At 43.6% G+C, this 27,730-nt stretch overlaps 1 protein-coding gene across 2 annotated transcripts in view; it reads left to right on the top strand.

The window, feature by feature from the left end:
* LOC115161953 (forkhead box protein N3-like) overlaps positions 1 to 27,730 on the top strand; it is a 187,894-nt gene that overhangs the window by 100,093 nt on the left and 60,071 nt on the right. For both annotated transcript variants that reach the window (XM_029712809.1, XM_029712808.1), the window contains exon 4: positions 24,540 to 24,607. In XM_029712809.1, coding sequence (XP_029568669.1) covers positions 24,540 to 24,607 — 68 coding nt within the window. The remainder of the gene's footprint in view (positions 1 to 24,539; positions 24,608 to 27,730) is intronic.

Below are 27,730 nucleotides of genomic sequence, written 5' to 3'. Positions count from 1 at the left end.
AGATTAAAGAAAGGCTAGGAGAGAAGGAGAGAGGGATGAGGGAGAGAGAGGGAGATAGTTATAAAGATATATATATATATAAAGAGAGAGAGAGATAAAGAGAGAGAGGTAGCAAAAAAGTAGAGTGGGACAGAGAGAGACACACAGAGAGAGAGAGAGAGAGAGAGACAGAGACAGAGATGGGGAGGTAGCAAGAGATTAGAGGGACAGAGAGAGACTCAGGGAGAGAGAGAATGTGAGATAGAGAGCGAGAGAGAGAGAGTCAGAGAGAGAAAAAGAGAGAGAGGGACAGAGGAAGAAAGGAAAGCGTTGCAGAGAGGGGGGAAAGGAGGGAAAATGAAAGCATTATAGAGATAGGTTTTGATAAGAGAGAGCAAGTTTGAGAGAAGGACAGAAACCGAGGGAGGAAGGGAGGGATGGACGGAGGAAGGGAGGAGAGAGAGAGGGAAGGAGAGGCTTGTGCCAGAAGCCCATGTGTTTTTCATAAAAACACAAACAAAGAATGCTGTGCTCGCTGGCGTCCCGCGGTGTACACACATGTTAGTGCTGCACTCTCTAGCTCCACTCTGCTCTACGCCATTAAACCCCTCTCCCACTCTCCTCATCCCAGACATAGTACTTACTGACTAGTGGTGTGCAGTTTGGGAACAATTTGTTATTTTTTAAGAACTCTTTTTACAAACTCAAGAGTTGTTCAGTTGACCTGCTAGTACTGGCTGCAATGAGTCCTCCAGCAGGATTGATACATACTCCTCTGGTTCCAGAGTCGTGCTCCAACCGTCACCTGTCTGTCACAATGTCTGCAGGAAAATAGATCATGAGCACAGAGGAGAAAAATACATGTTTAGAACTGATATTTTATCACATGTTGCAAGAATGACTGCAATGAATTGATGATTGAATATTATAATAGACACAGCTTTGTAGAACCAAAACACACACAGCCTGGGGTCTGGGGGGGGCTGCAGTTCGCGAACAACTGTGCTTATCTGTCACGCCCTGGCCATAGAGAGGGTTTTATTCTCTATTTTGGTTAGGCCAGGGTGTGACTAGGGTGGGCATTCTATGTCCTTTTTTCGATGTTTTGTATTTCTTTGTTTTGGCCGGGTATGGTTCTCAATCAGGGACAGCTGTATATCATTGTCTCTGATTGGGAGCCATACTTAGGCAGCCTGTTTTCCTTTGGGTTTTGTGGGTGGTTACTTTCTGTTTAGTTGATGTTCCTGACAGAACTGTTTGGCTGTCGTTCGCTTTCTTGTTTTGTTGGAAGTGTTCTATTAAAAGTTAATGATGAGCACTCACCACGCTGCGCCTTGGTCTACTCCCTTCGACGGCCGTTACATTATCACCCTCATGGCAGTCAAGCGATGCATGAGATCACAATCTAGTCCGGTAGCGACCACAACTAGACCTTGTTTCAAATGTATCAAGAAATAATGGTATTTGTTTGCCTAGCAATCAACACATTTACATTGTTTAAACACACGTTTACAAGTCTCATTCAAACAAATGACTGCTACAATAAGCCCCCTATGGTGAATGACATGTGAACGAGAGGCTCGTAGAATCATGACTCTTTCGAGTTTTCAGTTCGTCGTTCGCCCCTAAGTGTTCCTGCATGCTCTGGGCAGTATCAAATCAAATCAAATCAAATCAAATTTATTTATATAGCCCTTCGTACATCAGCTGAAATCTCAAAGTGCTGTACAGAAACCCAGCCTAAAACCCCAAACAGCAAGCAATGCATGTGAAAGAAGCACGGTGGCTGGGAAAAACTCCCTAGGAAAAACTCCTGAGAAAGGCCAAAAACCTAGGAAGAAACCTAGAGAGGAACCAGGCTATGAGGGGTGGCCAGTCCTCTTCTGGCTGTGCCGGGTGGATATTATAACAGAACATGGTCAAGATGTTAAAATGTTCGTAAATGACCAGCATGGTCAAATAATAATAATCATAGTAGTTGTCGAGGGTGCAACAAGCACGTCCGGTGAACAGGTCAGGGTTCCGTAGCCGCAGGCAGAACAGTTGAAACTGGAGCAGCAGCATGGCCAGGTGGACTGGGGACAACAAGGAGTCATCATGCCAGGTAGTCCTGAGGCATGGTCCTAGGGCTCAGGTCCTCCGAGAGAAAGAAAGAGAGAAAGAGAGAATTAGAGAGAGCATATTTACATTCACACAGGACACCGGATAAGACAAGAGAATTCTCCAGATGTAACAGACTGACCCTAGCCCCCCGACACATAAACTACTGCAGCATAAATACTGGAAGCTGAGACAGGAGGGATCAGAAGACACTGTGGCCCCATCCGATGATACCCCCGGACAGGGCCAAACAGGCAGGATATAACCCCACCCACTATGCCAAGGCACAGCCCCCACACCACTAGAGGGATATCTACAACCACCAACTTACCGTCCGAAGACAAGGCCGAGTATAGCCCACAAAGAACTCCGCCACGGCACAACCCAAGGGGGGGGCGCCAACCCAGACAGGAAGACCACGTCAGTGGCTCAACCTACTCAAGTGACGCACCCCTCCCATGGACGGCATGGAAGAACACCAGTAAGTCAGTGACTCAGCCCCTGTAAAAGGGTTAGAGGCAGAGAATCCCAGTGGGAAGAGGGGAACCGACAAGGCAGAGACAGCAAGGGTGGTTCGTTGCTCCAGCCTTTCCGTTCACCTTCACACTCCTGGGCCAGACTATACTTAATCATAGGACCTACTGAAGAGATAAGTCTTCAGTAAAGACTTAAAGGTTGAGACTGAGTCTGCGTCTCTCACATGGGTAGGCAGACCATTCCATAAAAATGGAGCTCTATAGGAGAAAGCCCTACCTCCAGCCGTTTGCTTAGAAATTCTAGGGACAATTAGGAGGCCTGCGTCTTGTGACCGTAGCGTACGTGTAGGTATGTACGGCAGGACCAAATCGGAAAGATAGGTAGGAGCAAGCCCATGTAATGCTTTGTAGGTTAGCAGTAAAACCTTGAAATCAGCCCTTGCCTTAACAGGAAGCCAGTGTAGGGAGGCTAGCACTGGAGTAATATGATCAAACTTTTTGGTTCTAGTCAGGATTCTAGCAGCCGTATTTAGCACTAACTGAAGTTTGTTTAGTGCTTTATCCGGGTAGCCGGAAAGTAGAGCATTGCAGTAGTCGAGCCTAGAAGTAACAAAAGCATGGATTAATTTTTCTGCGTCATTTTTGGACAGAAAGTTTCTGATTTTTGCAATGTTACGTAGATGGAAAAAAGCTGTCCTTGAAGCAGTCTTGATATGTTCTTCAAAAGAGAGATCAGGGTCCAGAGTAACGCCGAGGTCCTTCACAGTTTTATTTGAGACGACTGTACAACCATCCAGATTAATTGTCAGATTCAACAGAAGATCTCTTTGTTTATTGGGACCTAGGACAAGCATCTCTGTTTTGTCCGAGTTTAAAAGTAGAAAATTTGCAGCCATCCACTTCCTTATGTCTGAAACACAGGCTTCTAGCGAGGGCAATTTTGGGGCTTCACCATGTTTCATTGAAATGTACAGCTGTGTGTCGTCCGCATAGCAGTGAAATTTAACATTATGTTTTCGAATGACATCCCCAAGAGGTAAAATATATAGTGAAAACAATAGTGGTCCTAGAACGGAACCTTGAGGAACACCGAAATTTACAATTGATTTGTCAGAGGATGAACCATTCACAGAGACAAACTGATATCTTTCCGACAGATAAGATCTAAACCAGGCCAGAACTTGTCCATGTAGACCAATTTGGGTTTCCAATCTCTCCAAAAGAATGTGGTGATCGATGGTATCAAAAGCGGCACTAAGATCTAAGAGCATGAGGACAGATGCAGAGCCTCAGTCTGACGTCATTAAAAGGTCATTTACCACCTTCACAAGTGCAGTCTCAGTGCTATGATGGGGTCTAAAACCAGACTGAAGCGTTTCGTATACATTGTTTGTCTTCAGGAAGGCATTGAGTTGCTGCGCAACAACTTTTTCTAAAATTTTTGAGAGGAATGGAAGATTCGATATAGGCCGATAGTTTTTTATAATTTCTGGGTCAAGATTCGGCTTTTTCAAGAGAGGCTTTATTACTGCCACTTTTAGTGAGCTTGGTACACATCCGGTGGATAGAGAGCCGTTTCTTATGTTCAACATAGGAGGGCCAAGCACAGGAAGCAGCTCTTTCAGTAGTTTAGTTGGAATAGGGTCCAGTATGCAGCTTGAGGGTTTGGAGGCCATGATTATTTTCATCATTATGTCAAGAGATATAGTACTAAAACACTTTAGTATCTCCCTTGATCCTAGGTCCTGGCAGAGTTGTGCAGACTCAGGACAATGGAGCCCTGGAGGAATACCCAGATTTAAAGAGGAGTCCGTAATTTGCTTTCTAATGATCATGATCTTTTCCTCAAAGAAGTTCATACATTTATTACTGCTGAAGTGAAAGCCATCCTCCATTTGCGAATGCTGCTTTTTAGTTAGCTTTGCGACAGTGTCAAAAAGAAATTTTGGATTGTTCTTATTTTCCTCAATTAAGTTGGAAAAATAGGATGATCGTGCAGCAGTGAGGGCTCTTCGATACTGCACGGTACTGTCTTTCCAAGCTAGTCGGAAGACTTCCAGTTTAGTGTGGCGCCATTTCCGTTCCAATTTTCTGGAAGCTTGCTTCAGAGCTCGTGTATTTTCTGTATACCAGGGAGCTAGTTTCTTATGACAGATGTTTTTAATTTTTAGGGGTGCAACTGCATCTAGGGTATTGCGCAAGGTTAAATTGAGTTCCTCGGTTAGGTGGTTAACTGATTCTTGTCCTCTGACGTCCTTGGGTAGGCAGAGGGAGTCTGGAAGGGCATCAAGGAATCTTTGGGTTGTCTGAGAATTTATAGCACAACTTTTAATCTTCCTTGGTTGGGGTCTGAGCAGATTATTTGTTGCAATTGTAAACGCAATAAAATGGTGGTCCGATAATCCAGGATTATGAGGAAAAACATTAAGATCCACAACATTTATTCCATGGGACAAAACTAGGTCCAGAGTATGACTGTGGCAGTGAGTAGGTCCAGAGACATGTTGGACAAAACCCACTGAGTCGATGATGGCTCCGAAAGCCTTTTGGAGTGGGTCTGTGGACTTTTCCATGTGAATGTTAAAGTCACCAAAAATTAGAATATTATCTGCTATGACTACAAGATCCGATAGGAATTCAGGGAACTCAGTAAGGAACACTGCATATGGCCCAGGAGGCCTGTAAACAGTAGCTATAAAAAGTGATTGAGTAGGCTGCATAGATTTCATGACTAGAAGCTCAAAAGACGAAAACGTCATTGTTTTTTTTTTGGTAAATTGAAATTTGCTATCGTAAATGTTAGCAACACCTCCGCCTTTGCCGGATGCACGGGGGGTATGGTCACTAGTAATCACTCAAATTAACTAAATGAGTCGAAAGATTCGTTCTTTCGACTGAACAACTCAAAAAGATCAGAGTCAGTAAACACCAGAGCAGTGTCCACAACTTAAACACCAGAGCAGTGTCCACAACTTAAACACCAGAGCAGTGTCCACAACTTCCCATCAGTAATAGTGATTCAACACCAGAGCAGTGTCCACAACTTCCCATCACAGTTTCACTTCTTTTAATAGTGTGTCTGAAGACTTAGGGCTGGATCATGAGATGCACAAATGTACACACACACACCTCCACGTCTTAGACGGGCTTCAAAGGCTACTGAACAGAAAACAGGTGTAGGGTCACTTCCATCAAAACACTAACAGCTGTTTCCATGTGTGAAGCTTCTGGTTCAACACTGTCTTCAGTCACTTTATCCCTTTACACCCAGCTCTGTGTTGTTGTTGTTGTTGCCCTACAGAAGAAAGTCCAACCAGGCTACAATCTTTAGCCAAGATACTGAGTTAGTAAAGCTCCGACTGGGTTTGCAGTTCAGTTCCACAGCTGAAGTACAGTTAGAGAAGAAGTTATTAACATCTGACCAACCATACAACCAAACTTAAAGGTGAAGCCGAAGTTATGGTCAACCCAGGGTTTATTTCTGTCTGTGTACAGAAAACAGAAAACCTGAAAATAAACACATATTAGTTTGCCGATTACAGACAACAGATACTAGCTATCTCGGTGTATGTTGTTTATGCTGCAGAGTTTATATAGCGAGGGAGGAAAAAGAAAACAAAGTGAAAAAGGAGGAGTGAAAAGAGCTGTAAGTGTTTTAGCTGTCCGTGTTGAGCTGTCCGTGTTTTAGCTGTCCGTGTTGAGCTGTAAGTGTTTGAGCTGTAAGTGTTTTAGCTCTCCTTGTTTTAGCTGTAAGTGTTTTAGCTGTCCGTGTTTGAGCTGTCCGTGTTTTAGCTCTCCGTGTTTTAGCTGTCTGTGTTTTAGCTGTCCGTGTTTTAGCTCTCCGTGTTTTAGCTGTAAGTGTTTGAGCTGTCCGTGTTTGAGCTGTCCGTGTTTGAGCTGTAAGTGTTTGAGCTGTCCGTGTTTGAGCTGTCCGTGTTTTAGCTGTCCGTGTTTGAGCTGTCCGTGTTTTAGCTGTCTGTGTTTTAGCTGTCTGTGTTTGAGCTGTCCGTGTTTTAGCTCTCCGTGTTTTAGCTGTCCGTGTTTTAGCTGTCCGTGTTTTAGCTGTCCGTGTTGAGCTGTAAGTGTTTTAGCTGTCCGTGTTTTAGCTCTCCGTGTTTTAGCTGTCCGTGTTTTAGCTGTCCGTGTTTTAGCTCTCCGTGTTTTAGCTGTCCGTGTTTTAGCTGTCCGTGTTTTAGCTGTCCGTGTTGAGCTGTAAGTGTTTTAGCTGTCCGTGTTGAGCTGTAAGTGTTTTAGCTCTCCTTGTTTTAGCTGTAAGTGTTTTAGCTGTCCGTGTTTGAGCTGTCCGTGTTTTAGCTCTCCGTGTTTTAGCTGTCCGTGTTTTAGCTGTCCGTGTTTTAGCTCTCCGTGTTTTAGCTGTAAGTGTTTGAGCTGTCCGTGTTTGAGCTGTCCGTGTTTGAGCTGTAAGTGTTTGAGCTGTCCGTGTTTGAGCTGTCCGTGTTTTAGCTGTCCGTGTTTGAGCTGTCCGTGTTTTAGCTGTCCGTGTTTGAGCTGTCCGTGTTTAAGCTGTCCGTGTTTTAGCTGTCCGTGTTTTAGCGGTCTGTGTTTTAGCTGTCCGTGTTTGAGCTGTCCGTGTTTGAGCTGTCCGTGTTTGAGCTGTCCGTGTTTTAGCTGTAAGTGTTTGAGCTGTCCGTGTTTGAGCTGTAAGTGTTTGAGCTGTAAGTGTTTTAGCTGTCCGTGTTTGAGTTGTAAGTGTTTTAGCTGTCCGTGTTTTAGCTGTAAGTGTTTGAGCTGTCCGTGTTTTAGCTGTAAGTGTTTGAGCTGTACGTTTTTGAGCTGTAAGTGTTTGAGCTGTCCGTGTTTTAGCTGTCCGTGTTTTATATGTAAGTGTTTGAGCTGTCCGTGTTTTAGCTGTCCGTGTTTGAGCTGTCCGTGTTTTAGCTGTCCGTGTTTGAGCTGTCCGTGTTTTAGCTGTAAGTGTTTGAGCTGTCCGTGTTTTAGCTGCCTGTGTTTGAGCTGTCCGTGTTTTAGCTGTCCGTGTTTGAACTGTCCGTGTTTAAGCTGTCCGTGTTTGAGCTGTCCGTGTTTGAGCTGTCCGTGTTTTAGCTGTCCGTGTTTTAGCTGTAAGTGTTTGAGCTGTCCGTGTTTTAGCTGTAAGTGTTTGAGCTGTCCGTGTTTGAGCTGTCCGTGTTTTAGCTGTCCGTGTTTTAGCTGTCCGTGTTTTAGCGGTCTGTGTTTGAGCTGTCCGTGTTTGAGCTGTCCGTGTTTGAGCTGTCCGTGTTTTAGCTGTTAGTGTTTGAGCTGTCCGTGTTTGAGCTGTAAGTGTTTGAGCTGTAAGTGTTTTAGCTGTCCGTGTTTGAGTTGTAAGTGTTTTAGCTGTCCGTGTTTTAGCTGTAAGTGTTTGAGCTGTAAGTTTTTGAGCTGTAAGTGTTTGAGCTGTCCGTGTTTTAGCTGTCCGTGTTTTATATGTAAGTGTTTGAGCTGTCCGTGTTTTAGCTGTCCGTGTTTGAGCTGTCCGTGTTTGAGCTGTCCGTGTTTTAGCTGTAAGTGTTTTAGCTGTAAGTGTTTGAGCTGTCCGTGTTTTAGCTGTCCGTGTTTTAGCTGTAAGTGTTTGAGCTGTCCGTGTTTTAGCTGTAAGTGTTTGAGCTGTCCGTGTTTTAGCTGTCCGTGTTTTAGCTGTAAGTGTTTGAGCTGTCCGTGTTTTAGCTGTCCGTGTTTTAGCTGTAAGTGTTTTAGCTGTAAGTGTTTTAGCTGTCCGTGTTTTAGCTATAAGTGTTTTAGCTGTAAGTGTTTGAGCTATAAGTGTTTTAGCTGTCCGTGTTTTAGCTGTCCGTGTTTTAGCTATAAGTGTTTTAGCTGTCCGTGTTTTAGCTGTAAGTGTTTTAGCTGTCCGTGTTTTAGCTGTCCGTGTTTTAGCTATAAGTGTTTGAGCTGTCCGTGTTTTAGCTGTAAGTGTTTGAGCTGTCCGTGTTTTAGCTGTCCGTGTTTTAGCTGTCCGTGTTTTAGCTATAAGTGTTTTAGCTGTCCGTGTTTTAGCTGTAAGTGTTTTAGCTGTCCGTGTTTTAGCTATAAGTGTTTTAGCTGTCCGTGTTTTAGCTATAAGTGTTTTAGCTATAAGTGTTTTAGCTGTCCGTGTTTTAGCTGTCCGTGTTTTAGCTGTAAGTGTTTTAGCTGTCCGTGTTTTAGCTGTCCGTGTTTTAGCTGTCCGTGTTTTAGCTGTAAGTGTTTTAGCTGTCCGTGTTTTAGCTGTCCGTGTTTTAGCTATAAGTGTTTTAGCTGTCCGTGTTTTAGCTGTCTGTGTTTTAGCTGTAAGTGTTTGAATTTGTCCATCCACACAGCTGATGTGAACAAGACGCTGGGCTCCACTGACACCAGGCATGCTAATACCCGGGCGGTAACTCGACACCACTAGTGACGGGACGGGACGGGGTATTAAAGGAGAGGTCCCTCCCCTCTTGTTTTGGGGGTCTAATTTTTATGTAGAAGGACTGAAAAGCTCAGTTTTGGTGACTTTTTAAAAGGGCATACTACTCCAAATTGAATGAAAATGAAAATAAAATGATGCTGATACCATCTAAAATATGATTTCCACCTACAGAAATGAGCCCAATGACATATTGGTAAAATTATTTTAACATGTTGGTCCATTTATATAGCCTATATTATCAGGTATGCTATTAGCAATACGCATTATCACCTGTAGCCCAACTGATGCAGCATAGTGTCTATAAATAAATAGGCTGAAGTATGGGGTTGCCTCCTTACATTTACTCTATTGGGCTAATCATTAGATAGATCCCAAATGTCATATTTTAACTACCGTAATTTCCGGACTATTAAGCGCACCTGAATATAAGCCACACCCACTGAATAAAAAAAATATATATATTTTGAACATAAATAAGCCGCACATGTCTATAAGCCGCAGGTGCCTACCGGTACATTGAAACAAATGAACTTTACACAGGCTTTAACGAAACACGGCTTGTAACAAAAATAAATAGGCTTTAACGAAACACGGCTTGTAACAAAAATAAAAAATTAGCAGTAAGCTTTAGTTGTCTTTTTGCACTGAGTCAATTCCTCACGCTGCTGTTTCCAACGTCTTATCATCGACTCATTAAGACCAAGCTCCCGTGCAGCAGCTCTATTTCCTTTTCCAACAGCCAGATCAATCGCCTTCAACTTGAAAGCTGCATCATATGCATTTCTCTGTGTCTTTGCCATGATGAGGGTGACAAAATGACTACCGTAATCAGAATGATAGGAAGTTTGAGAGCGCTCGATTTAATCTAAACAGTAAACAAATTTTTTTTGGACCTTTACCCGTTCGGCAATTTCATTGGTCTAATGAAAGCTTCATGCCGCCAAAAAACTGAGCACGTCACAGAATGTGTTTTTTTTTGAAAAAAAAATTTGAAAGCGGGAAAAATCCATATATTAGCCGCGTCATTGTTTAAGCCGCGAGGTTCAAAGCTGGGAAAAAAGTTGCGGCTTACAGTCCGGAATTTACGGTAGTTAGCATCCTATTGATACATTTTATGACCCCCCAAAAAATCTATAAATACAGTGAATATAATTTAGGCCTACCTGTTAGGGTAACTGGGTTAAACCTACTACACGGTGTAACACACCCCTGCCTGCACTCACAGAAACCACTTCATGCCACACTTCCCCCCAAGACTTCCACTGGTCCTTCTCAGCTAAAAATGCCATATGTCACAATTACCACAATTTTTTAAGTCACTCCGAACAAATGTTCGAGGTATGGTGGCATTTTACCCCAAGTTACCCTACAATTGACCCGTGTTAGATTATAGCCCTCCTTTCCACTATGCACCAAGGGGCCATGGTTCCAGTCTAGAAGCACTGTTTCCACTGCTCCTACAGTTTTGCTTCAGTACTGCAGTTTAGTTGACCCCCGGCCCAGAATGACCATTTCTGTGCACGGCCACATAGAGAAGTCAGATTTGGAAGTTCATAGGTTCAACTTTGTGCACAAAAAATCCTTTACATTATTCAAGTAATAGGTAGCCTAGTGGTTAGAGCGTCGGACTAGGAACCGAAAGGTTGCGAGATGGAATCCGTGAGCTAACATGGTAAAAACCTGTTGTTCTGCCCCTGAACAAAGCAGTTAACCCACTGTTCCTAGGCCATCATTGAAAATAAGAAGTTGTTCTTAACTGACTTGTTAAATAAAGGAAAAATAAAAAAATAAGAAATAAAAATCATTGTCACTGAGGCAGATTTTTGTTCCGTCAATCACAGCCAATAACTGCCATGTTTTTGGATGATGTGATGATGTCGTCGCTGCTCACGCTGCACCCTGTGCACATTGAGTGCTAGTGCGCATGTGATATTGGTACGTATAAACCAGATGCAATCCGGATATAGGCAGTCCATGAATGGGCGTATGTGAACGTGAGTAGATTACCTTGAAAACGACCGGCGGACATTTTGGACACAGTCTCCAGTTCTTATTATACGTCTTGCGCTATGACCTCACAGCAAATTGCGGAGCGGTAACCTGCTTAATCATGATGCTGCTAAAAAATCTGGGTTTAAAATCGTGTTGTTTGCGCATATTTAAGAGTTGAGAAATAAATAAAGTAGGAATGGAAAGCTAGGCTCGCCCTCTAAAATTTCTGTTTTCCCCGCGATTGCAAGAATTGTTGTGCGTTGACTGCTTGTCAGAATGCAAGTTTCCCTCCCTATGGTACTTGTAACTTGAATGCAGGTTTCTCTCCCTAAGGCGCTTGTAACTTGAATGCAGGTTTCCCTCCCTAAGGCGCTCGTAACTTGAATTCAGGTTCCCCTCCCTAAGGACTTTGTAACTTCAATGAAGGTTTCCCTCCCTAATGCGCCTGAATGCGCCTCGAGAGGAACATTTATCTCGAATAGAACACACAACAAGCTGACTAGGTAACTAGATCAACCCTTCTTCTCTGGGGTTGTGATATTTTTTTATTCATTACTGGTTTTAGGTGATCACTCCACCTACTGTATCACTCCACCTAACATCCACCTACTGTATCACTCCACCTACTGTATCACTACACCTAACATCCACCTACTGTATCACTCCACCTAACATCCACCTACTGTATCACTCCACCTACAGTATCACTCTACCTACTGTATCACTACACCTAACATCCACCTACTGTATCACTCCACCTACAGAATCACTCCACCTACTGTATCACTACACCTAACATCCACCTACTGTATCACTCCACCTAACATCCACCTACTGTATCACTCCACCTAACATCCACCTACTGTATCACTCCACCTACAGTATCACTCCTCCTAACATCCACCTACTGTATCACTCCACCTAACATCCACCTACTATATCACTCATATACTATATCACTCCACCTACAGTATCACTCCACCTACTGTATCACTCCTCCTAACATCCACCTACAGTATCACTCCACCTACTGTATAACTCCTCCTAACATCCACCTACTGTATCACTCCACCTACTATATCACTCCACCTGCTGTATCACTCCACCTACAGTATCACTCCACCTACTGTATCACTCCACCTACTGTATCACTCCACCTACAGTATCACTCCACCTACTGTATCACTCCACCTACAGTATCACTCCACCTACTGTATCAAATCAAATTTATTTATATAGCCCTTCTTACATCGGCTGATATCTCAAAGTGCTGTACAGAAACCCAGCCTAAAACCCCAAACAGCAAGCAATGCAGGTGTAGAAGCACGGTGGCTAGGAAAAACTCCATAGAAAGGCCAAAACCTAGGAAGAAACCTAGAGAGGAACCAGGCTATGAGGGGTGGCCAGTCCTCTTCTGGCTGCGCCGGGTGGAGATTATAACAGCACATGGCCAAGATGTTCAAATGTTCATAAATGACCAGCATGGTCAATTAATAATAATCATAGTAGTTGTCGAGGGTGCAACAAGTCAGTAACACAAGAGTAAGTGTCAGTTGGCTTTTTCATAGCCGATCTTTGAGAGTATCTCTACCACTCCTGTTGTCTCTAGAGAGTTGAAAACAGCAGGTCTGGGACAGGTTGCACGTCCGGTGAACAGGTCAGGGTTCCAGCAGGTCTGGGACAGCAGGTCTGGGACAGGTAGCACGTCTGGTGAACAGGTCAGGGTTCCATAGCCGCAGGCAGAACAGTTGGAACTGGAGCAGCAGCACGGCCAGGTGAACTGGGGACAGCAAGGAGTCATCAAGCCAGAGGCATGGTGACTCCTCATGTCAGGTAGTCCTGAGGCATGGTCCTAGGGCTCAGGTCCTCCGAGAGAGAGAAAGAAAGAAATAGAGAAAGAGAGAATTAGAGAGAGCATAGTTAAATTCACACAGGACACCGGAAAAGACAAGAGAAATACTCCAGATGTGACAGACTGACTCTAGCCCCCCGACACATAAACTACTGCAGCATAAATACTGGAGGCTGAGACAGGAGGGGTCAGGAGACACTGTGGCCCCATCCGATGAAACCCCCGGACAGGGCCAAACAGGTAGGATATAACCCCACCCACTTTGCCAAAGCACAGCTCCCACACCACTGGAGTGATACTCCAACCACCAACTTACCATCCCGAGACAAGGCCGAGTATAGCCCACAAAGATCTCCGCCACGGCACAACCCAATGGGGTGCGCCAACCCAGACAGGAAGATCACGTCAGTGACTCAACCCACTCAAGTGACGCACCCCTCCCAGGGACGGCATGGAAGAACATCAGTAAGCCAGTGACCCAGCCCCTGTAATAGGGGTAGAGGCAGAGAATCCCAGTGGAGAGAGGGGAAACCGGCCAGGCAGAGACGGCAAGGGCGGTTCGTTGCTCCAGCCTTTCCGTTCACCTTCACACCAGACTACACTTAATCATGGGCCAGACTACACTTAATCATAGGACCTACTGAAGAGATATGTCTTCAGTAAAGACTTAAAGGTTGAGACTGAGTCTGCGTCTCTCACATGGGTAGGCAGACTATTACATAAAAATGGAGCTCTATAGGAGAAAGCCCTGCCTCCAGCTGTTTGCTTAGAAATTCTAGGAACAATTAGGAGGCCCGCGTCTTGTGACCGTAGCGTACGTGTAGGTATGTACGGCAGGACCAAATCGGAAAGATAGGTAGGAGCAAGCCCATGTAATGCTTTGTAGGTTAGCAGTAAAACCTTGAAATCAGCCCTTGCCTTAACAGGAAGCCAGTGTAGGGAGGCTAGCACTGGAGTAATATGATCAAATGTTTTGGTTCTAGTCAGGATTCTAGCAGCCGTATTTAGCACTAACTGAAGTTTATTTAGTGCTTTATCTGGGTAGCCGGAAAGTAGAGCATTGCAGTAGTCCAACCTAGAAGTAACAAAGGCATGGATTAATTTTTCTGCGTAATTTTTGACAGAAAGTTTCTGATTTTTGCAATGTTACGTAGTTGGAAAAAAGCTGTCCTTGAAACAGTCTTGATATGTTCTTCAAAAGAGAGATCAGGGTCCAGAGTAACGCCAAGGTACTTCACAGTTTTATTTGAGACAACTGTAAAACCATCCAGATTAATTGTCAGATTCAACAGAAGATCTCTTTGTTTCTTGGGACCTAGAACAAGCATCTCTGTTTTGTCCGAGTTTAAAAGTAGAAAGTTTGCAGCCATCCACTTCCTTATGTCTGAGACACAGGCTTCTAGCGAGGACAATTTTGGGGCTTCACCATGTTTCATTGAAATGTACAGCTGTGTGTCATCCGCATAGCAGTGAAATTTAACGTTATGTTTTCGAATGACATCCTCAAGAGGTAAAATACATAGTGAAAACAATAGTGGTCCTAAAACGGAACCTTGAGGAACACCGGAATTTACAGTTGATTTGTCAGAGGACAAACCATTCACAGAGACAAACTGATATCTTTCCCACAGATAAGATCTAAACCAGACCAGAACTTGTCCATGTAGACCAATTTGGGTTTCCAATCTCTCCAAAAGAATGTGGTGCTCGATGGTATCAAAAGCAGTACTAAGATCTAGGAGCACGAGGACAGATGCAGAGCCTCGGTCTGACGTCATTAAAAGGTCATTTACCACCTTCACAAGTGCAATCTCAGTGCTATGATGGGGTCTAAAACCAGACTGAAGCGTTTCGTATACATTGATTCTCTTCAGGAAGGCAGTGAGTTGCTGCGCAACAGCTTTTTCAATTTTTTTTGAGAGGAATGGAAGATTCGATATAGGCCGATAGTTTTTTATAATTTCTGGGTCAAGATTTTGCTTTTTCAAGAGAGGCTTTATTACTGCCACTTTTAGTGAGTTTGGTACACATCCGGTGGATAGAGAGCCGTTTATTATGTTCAACATTGGAGGGCCAAGCACAGAAAGCAGCTCTTTCAGTAGTTTAGTTGGAATAGGGTCCAGAATGCAGCTTGAAGGTTTAGAGGCCATGATTATTTTCATCATTGTGTCAAGAGATATAGTACTAAAACACTTTAGTGTCTCCCTTGATCCTAGGTCCTGGCAGAGTTGTGCAGACTCAGGACAACGGAGCTTTGGAGGAATACGCAGATTTAAAGAGGAGTCCGTAATTTGCTTTCTAATGATCATGATCTTTTCCTCAAAGAAGTTCATAAATTCATTACTGCTGAAGTGAGAGCCATCCTCTCTTGGGGAATGCTGCTTTTTAGTTAGCTTTGCGACAGTATCAAAAATACATTTTGGATTGTTCTTATTTTCCTCAATTAAGTTGGAAAAATAGGATGATCGTGCAGCATTGAGGGCTCTTCGATACTGCACGGTACTGTCTTTCCAAGCTAGTTGGAAGACTTCCAGTTTGGTGTGGCGCCATTTCCGTTCCAATGTTCTGGAAGCTTGCTTCAGAGCTCGTGTATTTTCTGTATACCAGGGAGCTAGTTTCTTATGACAAATGTTTTTAGTTTTTAGGGGTGCAACTGCATCTAGGGTATTGCGCAAGGTTAAATTGAATTCCTCAGTTAGGTGGTTAACTGATTTTTGTCCTCTGACGTCCTTGGGCAGGCAGAGGGAGTCTGGAAGGGCATCAAGGAATCTTTGGGTTGTCTGAGAATTTATAGCACAACTTTTAATGCTCCTTGGTTGGGGTCTGAGCAGATTATTTGTTGCGATTGCAAACGTAATAAAATGGTGGTCCGATAGTCCAGGATTATGAGGAAAAACATTAAGATCCACAACATTTATTCCATGGGACAAAACTAGGTCCAGAGTATGACTGTGGCAGTGAGTAGGTCCAGAGACATGTTGGACAAAACCCACTGAGTCGATGATGGCTCCGAAAGCCTTTTGGAGTGGGTCTGTGGACTTTTCCATGTGAATATTAAAGTCACCAAAAATTAGAATATTATCTGCGATGACTACAAGGTCCGATAGGAATTCAGGGAACTCAGTGAGGAACGCTGTATATGGCCCAGGAGGCCTGTAAACAGTAGCTATAAAAAGTGATTGAGTAGGCTGCATAGATTTCATGACTAGAAGCTCAAAATACGAAAACGTCGTTGTTGTTTTTTTTTTTGTAAATTGACATTTGCTATCGTAAATGTTAGCAACACCTCCGCCTTTGCGGGATGCGCGGGGGATATGGTCACTAGTGTAACCAGGGGGTGAGGCCTCATTTAACACAGTAAATTCATCAGGCTTAAGCCATGTTTCAGTCAGGCCAATCACATCAAGATTATGATCAGTGATTAGTTCATTGACTATAACTGCCTTGGAAGTGAGGGATCTAACATTAAGTAGTCCTATTTTGATATGTGAGGTATCACAATCTCTTTCAATAATGGCAGGGATGGAGGAGGTCTTTATACTAGTGAGATTGCGAAGGCGAACACCGCCATCTTTAATTTTGCCCAACCTAGGTCGAGGCACAGACACGGTCTCAATGGGGATAGCTGAGCTGACTACACTGACTGTGCTAGTGGCAGACTCCACTAAGCTGGCAGGCTGGCTAACAGCCTGCTGCCTGGTCTGCACCCTATTTCATTGTGGAGCTAGAGGAGTTAGAGCCCTGTCTATGTTCGTAGATAAGATGAGAGCACCCCTCCAGCTAGGATGGAGTCCGTCACTCCTCAGCAGGCCAGGCTTGGTCCTGTTTGTGGGTGAGTCCCAGAAAGAGGGTCAATTATCTACAAATTCTATCTTTTGGGAGGGGCAGAAAACAGTTTTCAACCAGCGATTGAGTTGTGAGACTCTGCTGTAGAGCTCATCACTCCCCCTAACTGGGAGGGGGCCAGAGACAATTAATCGATGCCGACACATCTTTCTAGCTGATTTACACGCTGAAGCTATGTTGCACTTGGTGACCTCTGACTCTTTCTTCCTAACATCGTTGGTGCCGACGTGGATAACAATAGCCAGCACCGTCTTTAGATTAGCCTTAACGTCTGTAGCCCTGCCCCCTGGTAAACAGTGTATGATCGCTGGATGATTCGTTTTAAGTCTAATACTGCGGGTAATGGAGTCGCCAATGACTAGGGTTTTCAATTTGTCAGAGTTAATGGTGGGAGGCTTCGGCGTCTCAGACCCCGTAACGGGAGGAGCAGAGACCAGAGAAGTCTCGGCCTCTGACTCCGACTCGCTTAACGGGGAGAACCGGTTGAAAGTTTCTGTCGGCTGAATAAGCGACACCGGTTGAGCATTCCTACAGCGTTTCCCTCCAGAAGCCATGAGAAAGTTGTCCGGCTGCGGGGACCGTGCGAGGGTGTTTATACTAACGTTACTATCTGTACTTACTGGTGGCACAGACGCTGTTTCATCCTTTCCTACACTGAAATGACCCTTGCCTAACGATTGCGTCTGAAGCTGGGCTTGCAGCACAGCTATCCTTGCCGTAAGGCGATCGTTCTCCTGTATATTATGAGTACAACGACTGCAATTAGAAGGCATCATGTTAATGTTACTTAGCTTCGGCTGTTTGAAGTCCTGACGAATCGTGTCCAGATAAAACCTCCGGGGTGAAAAAGTTGAATGAAAAAATTTGATTGAGGGAAAAACAAAAAATATACGGTAATGAAAAAGTAAAAACCGTGAGGTAGTCAGGTAGCAAAGTAAGATCGGCAACAAAACGCACAGCAGCATGTAAACAAGTCTGCAAGTTGTGACCGGAAACAGGAAGTTGCTCACACCTGTTTGACCCCTCTGTCAGTATGAGTATCACTCCACCTACTGTATCATTCCATCTACAGTATCACTCCACCAAGTGTATCACTCCACCTACTGTATCACTCCACCTACTGTATCACTCCACCTAACATCCACCTACAGTATCACTCCACCTAGTGTATCACTCCACCTACTGTATCACTCCACCTACTGTATCACTCCACCTAGTGTATCACTCCACCTACTGTATCACTCCACCTACTGTATCACTCCACCTACTGTATCACTCCACCTAACATCCACCTACAGTATCACTCCACCTAGTGTATCACTCCACCTACTGTATCACTCCACCTACTGTATCATTCCATCTACAGTATCACTCCACCTACTGTATCATTCCACCTACAGTATCACTCCACCTACTGTATCACTCCACCTAGTGTATCACTCCACCTAGTGTATCATTCCACCTACAGTATCACTCCATCTATTGTATCACTCCACCTAGTGTATCACTCCACCTAGTGTATCATTCCATCTACAGTATCACTCCACCTACTGTATCATTCCACCTACAGTATCACTCCACCAAGTGTATCACTCCACCTACTGTATCACTCCACCTACTGTATCACTCCACCTAACATCCACCTACAGTATCACTCCACCTAGTGTATCACTCCACCTACTGTATCACTCCACCTACTGTATCACTCCACCTAGTGTATCACTCCACCTACTGTATCGCTCTACCTACTGTATCACTCCACCTACAGTATCACTCCACCTAGTGTATCACTCCACCTACTGTATCACTCCACCTACAGTATCACTCCACCTAGTGTATCACTCCACCTACTGTATCACTCCACCTACTGTATCACTCCACCTACTGTATCATTCCACCTACTGTATCACTCCACCTACTGTATCACTCCACCTAGTGTATCACTCCACCTAACATCCACCTACTGTATCATTCCACCTACTGTATCACTCCACCTACTGTATCATTCCACCTACTGTATCACTCCACCTACTGTATCACTCCACCTAGTGTATCACTCCACCTAACATCCACCTACTGTATCACTCCACCTACTGTATCACTCCACCTAACATCCACCTAGTGTATCACTCCACCTAGTGTATCATTTCACCTACTGTATCATTCCACCTACTGTATCATTCCACCTACTGTATCACTCCACCTACTGTATTGTACACTAGGCTCAGTAGATATTTTCCATTTAATCAAATTTATAACAATTATTTAAGTCTCAAAGAAAGTGACATCTTTTTGGAGCTGTTAAGTTGATAAGAGTTCGTAGGCTCAATGTTTAGTTGGCGCGCACACACGCACACACGCACAAACACACATGCCCACCCGCACACACACACACACACACACACACACACACACACACACACACACACACACACACACACACACACACACACACACACACACACACACGCGCACGCACACACACACACACACACACAGCCAACATAGTCCTCTCTATTTCAGGCGCAGGGAAAAAGTAGGGTGCAGTACAGTCGTATACCACACTATGTTACTAAATAATGTAGTCATATAATACACTATGTTACTGTATAATATAGGCATATAATACACTATGTTACTGTTTAATATAGTCATATAATACACTATGTTACTGTTTAATGTAGTAATATATTACACTATGTTACTGTATAGTGTAGGCCTATACTTCAAAATGTTACTGTATAATGTAGTCTTATACTACACAATGTTACTGTATAATGTAGGTTTATACTTCACTATGTTACTGTATAATGTAGTCATATACTACACAATGTTACTGTATAATGTAGTCATATAATACACTATGTTACTGTATAATGTAGTCATATACTACACAATGTTACTGTATAATGTAGTCTTATTTTACACTATGCTACTGTATAATGTAGCTCAGTTGGTAGAGCATGGTGTTTGCAACGCCAGGGTTGTGGGTTCGATTCCCACGGGGGGCCAGCACAGAAAAAAAAAAAAAAAAATATGTATGAAATTGTATGAAATGTATGCATTCACTACTGTAAGTCGCTCTGGATAAGAGCGTCTGCTAAATGACTAAAATGTAATGTAAATGTACCAGTCAAAACGAGCTCTGGAATATCTGTGTACATGACTGAGTGAGCTCTCATCCCTTTACATGGTAAACATGATATCACATTGAAGAGGAGAAAGTTGTCTGACGTTCCCCCAGCTATTGATTTGTCTGTGGTACATAGTGGTGTTTAGAAGCTGGATGTCTCCAAACAAAGACATGAATACCAACACAGGAAAAAGGAAGTTGGCAATGTAGTTTCGGTTGCCAGGTGACTGATATGCTAATGAGGCTGTTAGTCATAAGGCTCCTGGTGAGAGAGACTGAAATATGCTTTAATCATCCCTCAACAAATATGTGTGTATGTGTCTGTATGTGTGTGTGTGTGTGGGTGTGCCTGTGTGTTTGTATGCGTGTGTGTTTGTGACTGTGTGTCTGTGTGTGCCTGTTTACCTTAGTGAGTGTGTGCTTGCTTATATGTGTATGTGTGTGTGTCAGTGTTCCGACAGTTCTATAATTGAAAATATCCATACTCCGTAGGAGGAGCAGATATGGTGGTGGCTCTCTCCCCTCCTCTACTAAATTATCCCAAATTGTCAGGTCAGACCAAGACATGGAGGAGCAGGTCGCTCTGTGCTTGATTAAGGTGCCTGTTGAGCACGTCATTTCTCTCCTCTTTCGCTCTCTGTAGTTTAAATGAGATGCGTGTCTCTTTCTCAGACAAAATGAGACGTGTTTGTTTCAATGGCAACTCATCAAGTGCATGTCTAAGCTGGTGACGTACAAACACACACACACACACTCAACCACACTCACGCACACACACACACACACGCACACGCACACACACAAACACAAACACCGTTTTTGGGATATACTGTCTATGCAGACCGCCATGCTGCAAGCCTTGTGCTTTCCTGCTCTGCTCTTTGTTCTACAGCTTAGTTAGTTAATATGGAGTAAGCAGATTAACATGGAGGAGACGGACTAGCCGTGTCACCACTATCTGCTGTGTGTCAGGGTCTGAATGTGTGTGTGTGTGCCTTTCTGTTTGAGAGTGTGGGAGTCTGGAGTGTGTGTTTGTGTGTGTTAGTGTCTGTGTTTGTGTGTGTTAGTGTCTGTGTGTGTGTGTTTGTGTGTGTTAGTGTTTGTGTGCCTGTGTGTCTCAGTGTGTTTCCCTATCTGTGTGAGAGGATGGATGGCTCAGATAGGGCTCAGTCAAAGATCAGACTACCATCTGATTTGATCTGGGATATCTCTGTGCTGAGAGATGGAGAGAGAGAGAGAGAGAGAGATGGAGAGAGAGAGAGAGAGGGAGAGAGAGAGAGAGAGAGAGAGAGAGAGAGAGACAGACAGACAGACAGACAGACAGACAGACAGACAGACAGACAGACAGACAGACAGACAGACAGACAGACAGACAGACAGACAGACAGACAGACAGACAGACAGACAGACAGGGCATAATAAAAACCCATGTACACAAACAACAATTGTGTGGTTAAAATTTCCTCATGTCCAGGGGGTGAGACAGGGATGCAGCTTGTGCACCACCTTCTTCTATATTTCTATCAACAAATTGGCGAGGGCCATGAAGCTCCCGGCCTCACCCTACTAGAATCTGAAGTCAAATGTCTATTGTTTGCTGTTGATCTGGTGCTTCTGTCCCCAACCAAGGAGGGCCTACAGCAGCACCTAGATCTTCTGCACATATTCTGTCATGCTTGGGTCCTGACAGTAAATCTCAGTAAGACAAAAAATAATGGTGTTCCAAAAAAGGTCCAGTTGCTAGGACCATGAATACAAATTCCTAGAGCACACAATAAAAACTATACTTACCTCGGCCTAAACATCAGCACCACAGGTAACGTTCTCAAAGCTGTGAACGAAGGGTCTTCTATGCCACCAAAAGGAACATGAAATTTGACATCCCAATTAGATTTGACTAAAAATACTTGAATCAGTTACATAACCCATTGCCCTTTTTGGTTGTGAGTTCTGGTGTTCACTCACCAACCAAAATGGGACAAACACCATATTGAGTATCTGCATGCGGAATTCTGCAAAAACATCCTCCATGTACAACGTAAAACACCAAATAATGCATGTAGAGCAGAATTAGGATGATTCTCGCTAATGATCAAAATCCAGAAAAGAGCATTTAAATTCTACAACCACCTAAAAGGAAGTGATTCTCAAACCTTCCATGCCCACAAAATGAGGTGGAAACTGAGCTGTACTTCCTAACCTCCTGAGAAATGTATGACCATATTAGAGACACATATTTCCCTCAGATTACACAGACCAACAAAAAATGTGAAAACAAATCCAATCTTTATAAACTCCCATACAGTTGAAGTCGGAAGCTTACATACACTTTGGTTGGAGTCATTAAAACTTGTTTTTCAACCACTCCACAAATTTCTTGTTAACAAACTATAGTTTTGGCAAGTCGGTTAGGACATCTACTTTGTGCATGACACATGTCATTTTTACAACAATTGTTTACAGACAGATTATTTCACTTATAATTCACTGTATCACAATTCCAATGGGTCAGAAGTTAACATACACTAAGTTGATTGTGCCTTTAAACAGTTTGGAAAATTCCAGAAAATGATGTCATGGCTTTAGAAGCTTCTGATAGGCTAATTGACATAATTTGAGTCAATTGGAGGTGTACCTGTGGATGTATTTCAAGGCCTACCATCAAACTCAGTGCCTCTTTGTTTGACATCATGGGAAAATCCAAAGAAATCAGCCAAGACCTCAGAAAAACAATTGTACACCTCCACAAGTCTGGTTCATCCTTGGGAGCAATTTCCAAATGCCTGAAGGTACCACGTTCTGTCTCCTAGAGATGAACATACTTTGGTGCGAAAAGTGCAAATCAATCCCAGAACAACAGCAAAGGACCTTGTGAAGATGCTGGAGGAAACAGGTACAAAAGTATTTATATCCACAGTAAAATGAGTCCTATATCGACATAACCTGAAAGGCCGCTCAGCAAGGAAGAAGCCACTGCTCCAAAACCGTCATAAAAAAATCCAGACTATGGTTTGCAACTGCACGTAGGGACAAAGATCGTACTTTTTGGAGAAATGTCCTCTGGTCTGATGAAACAAAAATAGTGTGGTTGGTCATAATGATCATGGTTATGTTTGGAGGAAAAAGGGGGAGGCTTGCAAGCCGAAGAACACCATCCCAACCGTGATGCACGGGGGTGGCAGCATCATGTTGTGGGGGTGCTTTGCTGCAGGAGGGACTGGTGCACTTCACAAAATAGATGACATCATGAGAGAGGAAAATTATGTGGATAAATTGAAGCAATATTTCAAGACATCAGTCAGGAATGATCCCAAGCATACTTTCAAAGTTCCGGCAAAATGGCTTAAGGACAACAAAGTCAAGTTGTTGGAGTGGCCATCACAAAGCCCTGACCTCAATTCCACAGAAAATGTGTGGGCAGAATGGAAAAAGCACAAGCAAGGAGGCCTACAAACCTGACTCAGTTACACCAGCTCTGTCAGGAGGAATGGGCCTAAATTAACCCAACTTATTGTGGGAATCATGTGAAAGGCTACCCGAAACGTTTGACCCAAGTTAAACAATATAAAGGCAATGCTACCAAATACTAATTGAGTGTATTTAAACTTCTGACCCACTGGGAATGTGATGAAAGAAATGAAAACTGAAATAAATCATTCTCTCTACTATTATTTTGACATTTCACATTCTTAAAATAAAGTGGTGATCCTAACTGACCTAAAACAGGGAATTTCTACTAGGATTAAATATCAGAAATTGTGAAAAACTGAGTATAAATGTATTTGGCTAAGGTGTATGTAAACTTCCGACTTCAACTGTGTCTGTTAGGTGAAATACCACAGTGTGCAGCCACAGCAGCAAGATGTGTGACCTGTTGCCACAAGAAAAGGGCAACCAGTGAAGAACAAACACCATCGTAAATACAACCCATATTATTTATTTCCCCTTTTGTACTTGAACTATTTGCACATTGTTACAACACCGTACATAGCCAATAATATAAAATTTGAAATGTCTGTATTATTTTTTTTTAAATTGTGAGTTTAATGTTTGCTGTTAATTTCTGATGTCTATATTCTTTTAAATATTTTGTGAGTGTAATGTTTACTGTTAATTCCTGATTGTTTATTTCCCTTTTGTTTGTTGTTCATTTCACTTGCTTTGGCAATATAAACATATGTTTCCCATACCAATAAAGCCCTTTGAATTTAATTGAATAGAGAGGAGAAAGAGCAACAGTTGAATGAGATGAAGAGATGGAGAGAGAGGTTAAGAAGCGAGAGACAGAGATACTATAGGGAAAGTGTTAGAGGGAGTAAGACAGAGAGAGCTGAGTGAGTCCTTATCCCCTCCCGCTGTACAGATAAAAGTATTAGGAGACTCTGATAACTCTTATCACACACCCACACACTCGCTCAGAGCAAAGTGGTGTCTGTGCATGTTCATGTGTGTGTGTGTGTGTGTGCTGGCGCGTGTGTTTTTCGATGACTGCTCATGTGGCTAGAAGACCACAGTCCGCAGTGTAATTGACTTGTTGAAAGCCCCTTGCTATGTTCTGTATGTGGAGAAATGCTTCTCCAGTGGAGTATTGTACGGGGCTGTCATGTTGAGGGAGCTAGCAGTAGTGACTGGCGGTAGCTTCGTTATGGAGTTATATTATGACAGCAGCAGCTATAACTAGTCATTATTGGTCACTCCTGGGGACACGTAAAGTTGTTTGAAATGAAACATGCCTTACTCATGCTTTCTGTGGTGATTTCTGTCTCTTTTCTGCAGCATGTCCAGTCCTCCTCTATGGCCAGGGAGCCCCTTCTTCAGAAAAAACGGAGGAGTCCTCCTACAAGGTACCGTCACACAGACTTTAATATTATACCGTATTTTCTCACTACCTCCTTCTTTTCCGTGTCCCTTCCCCACCCTCACCCCCTTAGTGCACCGGGGTGAACTGAAACCTCACTCCTTCACATTTCTCATTCACTTCAAAGCTGCCGAAGTGGAGATGTTGACTCATTTTCGCTCTTTAGATATCTTAAACCCTCACTCCCTTCAGGTACCTGGATAGATGAAAATAGCCTTAACTCACACTGTATAGATGTAGAATTGGTTCTGCTCTAATAAAACAGAATGTCTCTTACTCTACAATCTCCTTTTTGTGTCTGCTCCTCTCCCTTTCTCTTTCTTTCATTCAGACATTATTTTTTGGGGAGGGGTTATAGAGGGATTCTGGCAACATCCCAGCATCCTCTCCTTTCTCTTTCTTGTCTTTCTTTCGTGCTCTACTGTAATCCTATGGATCCTCCTCTCTCCTCCCTCTCTTCCCATGGCTCTGGGTATTGAGAAGGGGTTTGGTGTATAAGTCGGCATTGTTCCGTTGTCACTTGACCAGTGGACCAGTTTTCCAACTTCCTGCTACTCTGCTACTGCACATGGTTATGCACAGAGAACAGACCATAATATGGCTGTTGTGAAGCCACAGAAAAAGGAAGAGGGAAGGATAGGAGGGAGACTGTAACGATGTGCGCTGAGAGTCAGGAAGCAAGTTCAGGGAGTGAGTGTTTTAATAAATAAATGTAACATAATATAAAACAAGAAACATAAACAATGCACAGACATGAAACTGAAACAGAAACAATGACGCCTCTGGAAGGAACCAAAGGGAGTGACGTCTAAAGAGCAGGTAACCAAGGAGGTGATGGAGTCCAGGTGAGTGTCATTATACGCAGATGGGCATAACGATGGTGACAGGTGTGCAGCATAACGAGCAGCCTGGTGACCTAGAGGCCGGAGAGGGAGCACACGTGACAAAGAGGGAAGGATAGGAGGGAGAAGTGGAAAACATAAGGGAGAGAGGAGTTTTGAAAGAAGAAAAAAGAGGATTAATATACAGTACCAGTCAAAAGTTTGGAAACAGCTACTCATTCAAGGGTATTTCTTAATTTTTATTATGTTCTACATTGTAGAATATAAAATACATTTTGATTTGTTGAACACTTTTTTGGTTATTTCATAGTTTTGATGTCTTCACTATTATGTATAATTATTTTATATATTTTTAAACTATAATGAGTAGGTGCTTCCAAACTTTTGACTGGTACTGCATCAGTTTCTAGGAGGAAATGTAAACCAAAGAGGGATAAAAAGAAAGGGAAAAGTCTTCTATTGAAATGTTCCACTGGGGGTTGGCTAAGGTACTGCACTATAGAATAAAGATATGAAATGGTACCCTATTTTCTATCATGTATGGCTCTGGCCAAAAGTAGGGCACTACATTCCGAACAGGGTACCATTTTGGATGAAGACCATTGTTGTCAGTTAATTGGACTCAATCTCCCAGTCAGTTAACTGGACTCAATCTCCCAGTCAGTTAACTGGACTCAATCTCCCAGTAAGTTAACTGGACTCAATCTCCCAGTCAGTTAACTGGACTCAATCTCCCAGTCAGTTAACTGGACTCAATCTCCCAGTAAGTTAACTGGACTCAATCTCCCAGTCAGTTAACTGGACTCAATCTCCCAGTCAGTTAACTGGACTCAATCTCCCAGTCAGTTAACTGGACTCAATCTCTCAGTAAGTTAACTGGACTCAATCTCCCAGTCAGTTAACTGGACTCAATCCCTCAGTCAGTTAACTGGACTCAATCCCTCAGTCAGTTAATTGGACTCAATCTCCCAGTCAGTTAACTGGACTCAATCTCCCAGTAAGTTAACTGGACTCAATCTCCCAGTCAGTTAACTGGACTCAATCCCTCAGTCAGTTAATTGGACTCAATCCCCCACTCTGTGAGGAAGACATGGAGCTTCACCTTCTGGAAGTTGCCATGGTAATGGTTAGCGCTGGCCACCTGGAGTATTGTTGCCATGGTTGCGAAACGTCGGTAGACATCTTCCCCAAGCTTTCATGTCATGGAGGAGAGGGCGATGAGTGTTTGAGATAAAATGAATAATCTTCTAGATTATACCATTATCCTTGGTGAGATGTGCTAATTATAATCCTTGATCAACTATAATCCTCTCTCTCAATTGTTCTACCTCTCATACTTCCTCTAATCCTCCCCCCTCTCTCTCTCTCTCTCTCTCTCTCTCTCTCTCTCTCTCTCTCTCTCTCTCTCTCATTCTCTCTCTTCCTCTCTCTCTCGGTCTCCTGCACCTGCAAGTTACTGGATGTTCATGCAGTCCTTAGACAGCTGACAGACAGCCTCTCCACACCACTGATTCTAAGACTGGCACTTAGAGGGAGGAGTGTTTAGTATGAACTCTGCTGCTGTGGAGCCTGGTATTACCTGGAAGGAAGAGAGGGAAGGATAGTGCACCTGTATCGGCAGGTACTGTGTGTGGGAGGAACATCTGTCGAAAGCAGCAAAACGAAGCATGATCTGAACTGCAGGCCCACACACACGCGCGCGCACACACACACACACGTCTTGAACTTTAAATACAACTCCAAATTGAACAGACACCAGCAAGCACACTCACTCATGTGTGTATGTGTGTGTTGCCTAGCCCGTTGAGCAGGCCTTGAGTGTTTTGGGGGATTTCCTGGAAGGACTGACAAACTAGCCCTACGATGACACACACACACACACACACCCCTCCATCTGCTGTGTGATGTTATTCAGCCTCTCTCAGCCCTGTCCCAGTCTCCTGCAGGTCGCCATACATTTAGGGATTTAGGAACTCAACCCCCTTGACACCCTGCCAAAAGCTCTACAAATACACTCTCTCTTTCTTCTCCTCCCTCCCTATCATGCACTCTCCCCTCCTCTCTCCTCCTCGCTCCTCCTCTCACATCCTCTCTCCTGCTCTTCTTGTTGAGTTACGCCTCTTCAGTTCAAAGTGCTGTGGTGTGGCGCCGTGCCTAGCTTAGGAATGGCTCAGAGAGATAGTGCCTAGTGCTATACCCATCACTTTCAAACAGGGCACAGGGGATAGAGGGAGGAGAGAGAGGAGAGGGAGGAGAGGGAGGGGAGG

Source organism: Salmo trutta, chromosome 25, assembly GCF_901001165.1.
Source record: "Salmo trutta chromosome 25, fSalTru1.1, whole genome shotgun sequence".
NCBI classification, from domain to species: Eukaryota; Metazoa; Chordata; class Actinopteri; order Salmoniformes; family Salmonidae; genus Salmo; species Salmo trutta.
Note: the sequence above shows the minus strand (reverse complement) of the source record. Positions and strands in the feature narration are given on the sequence as shown.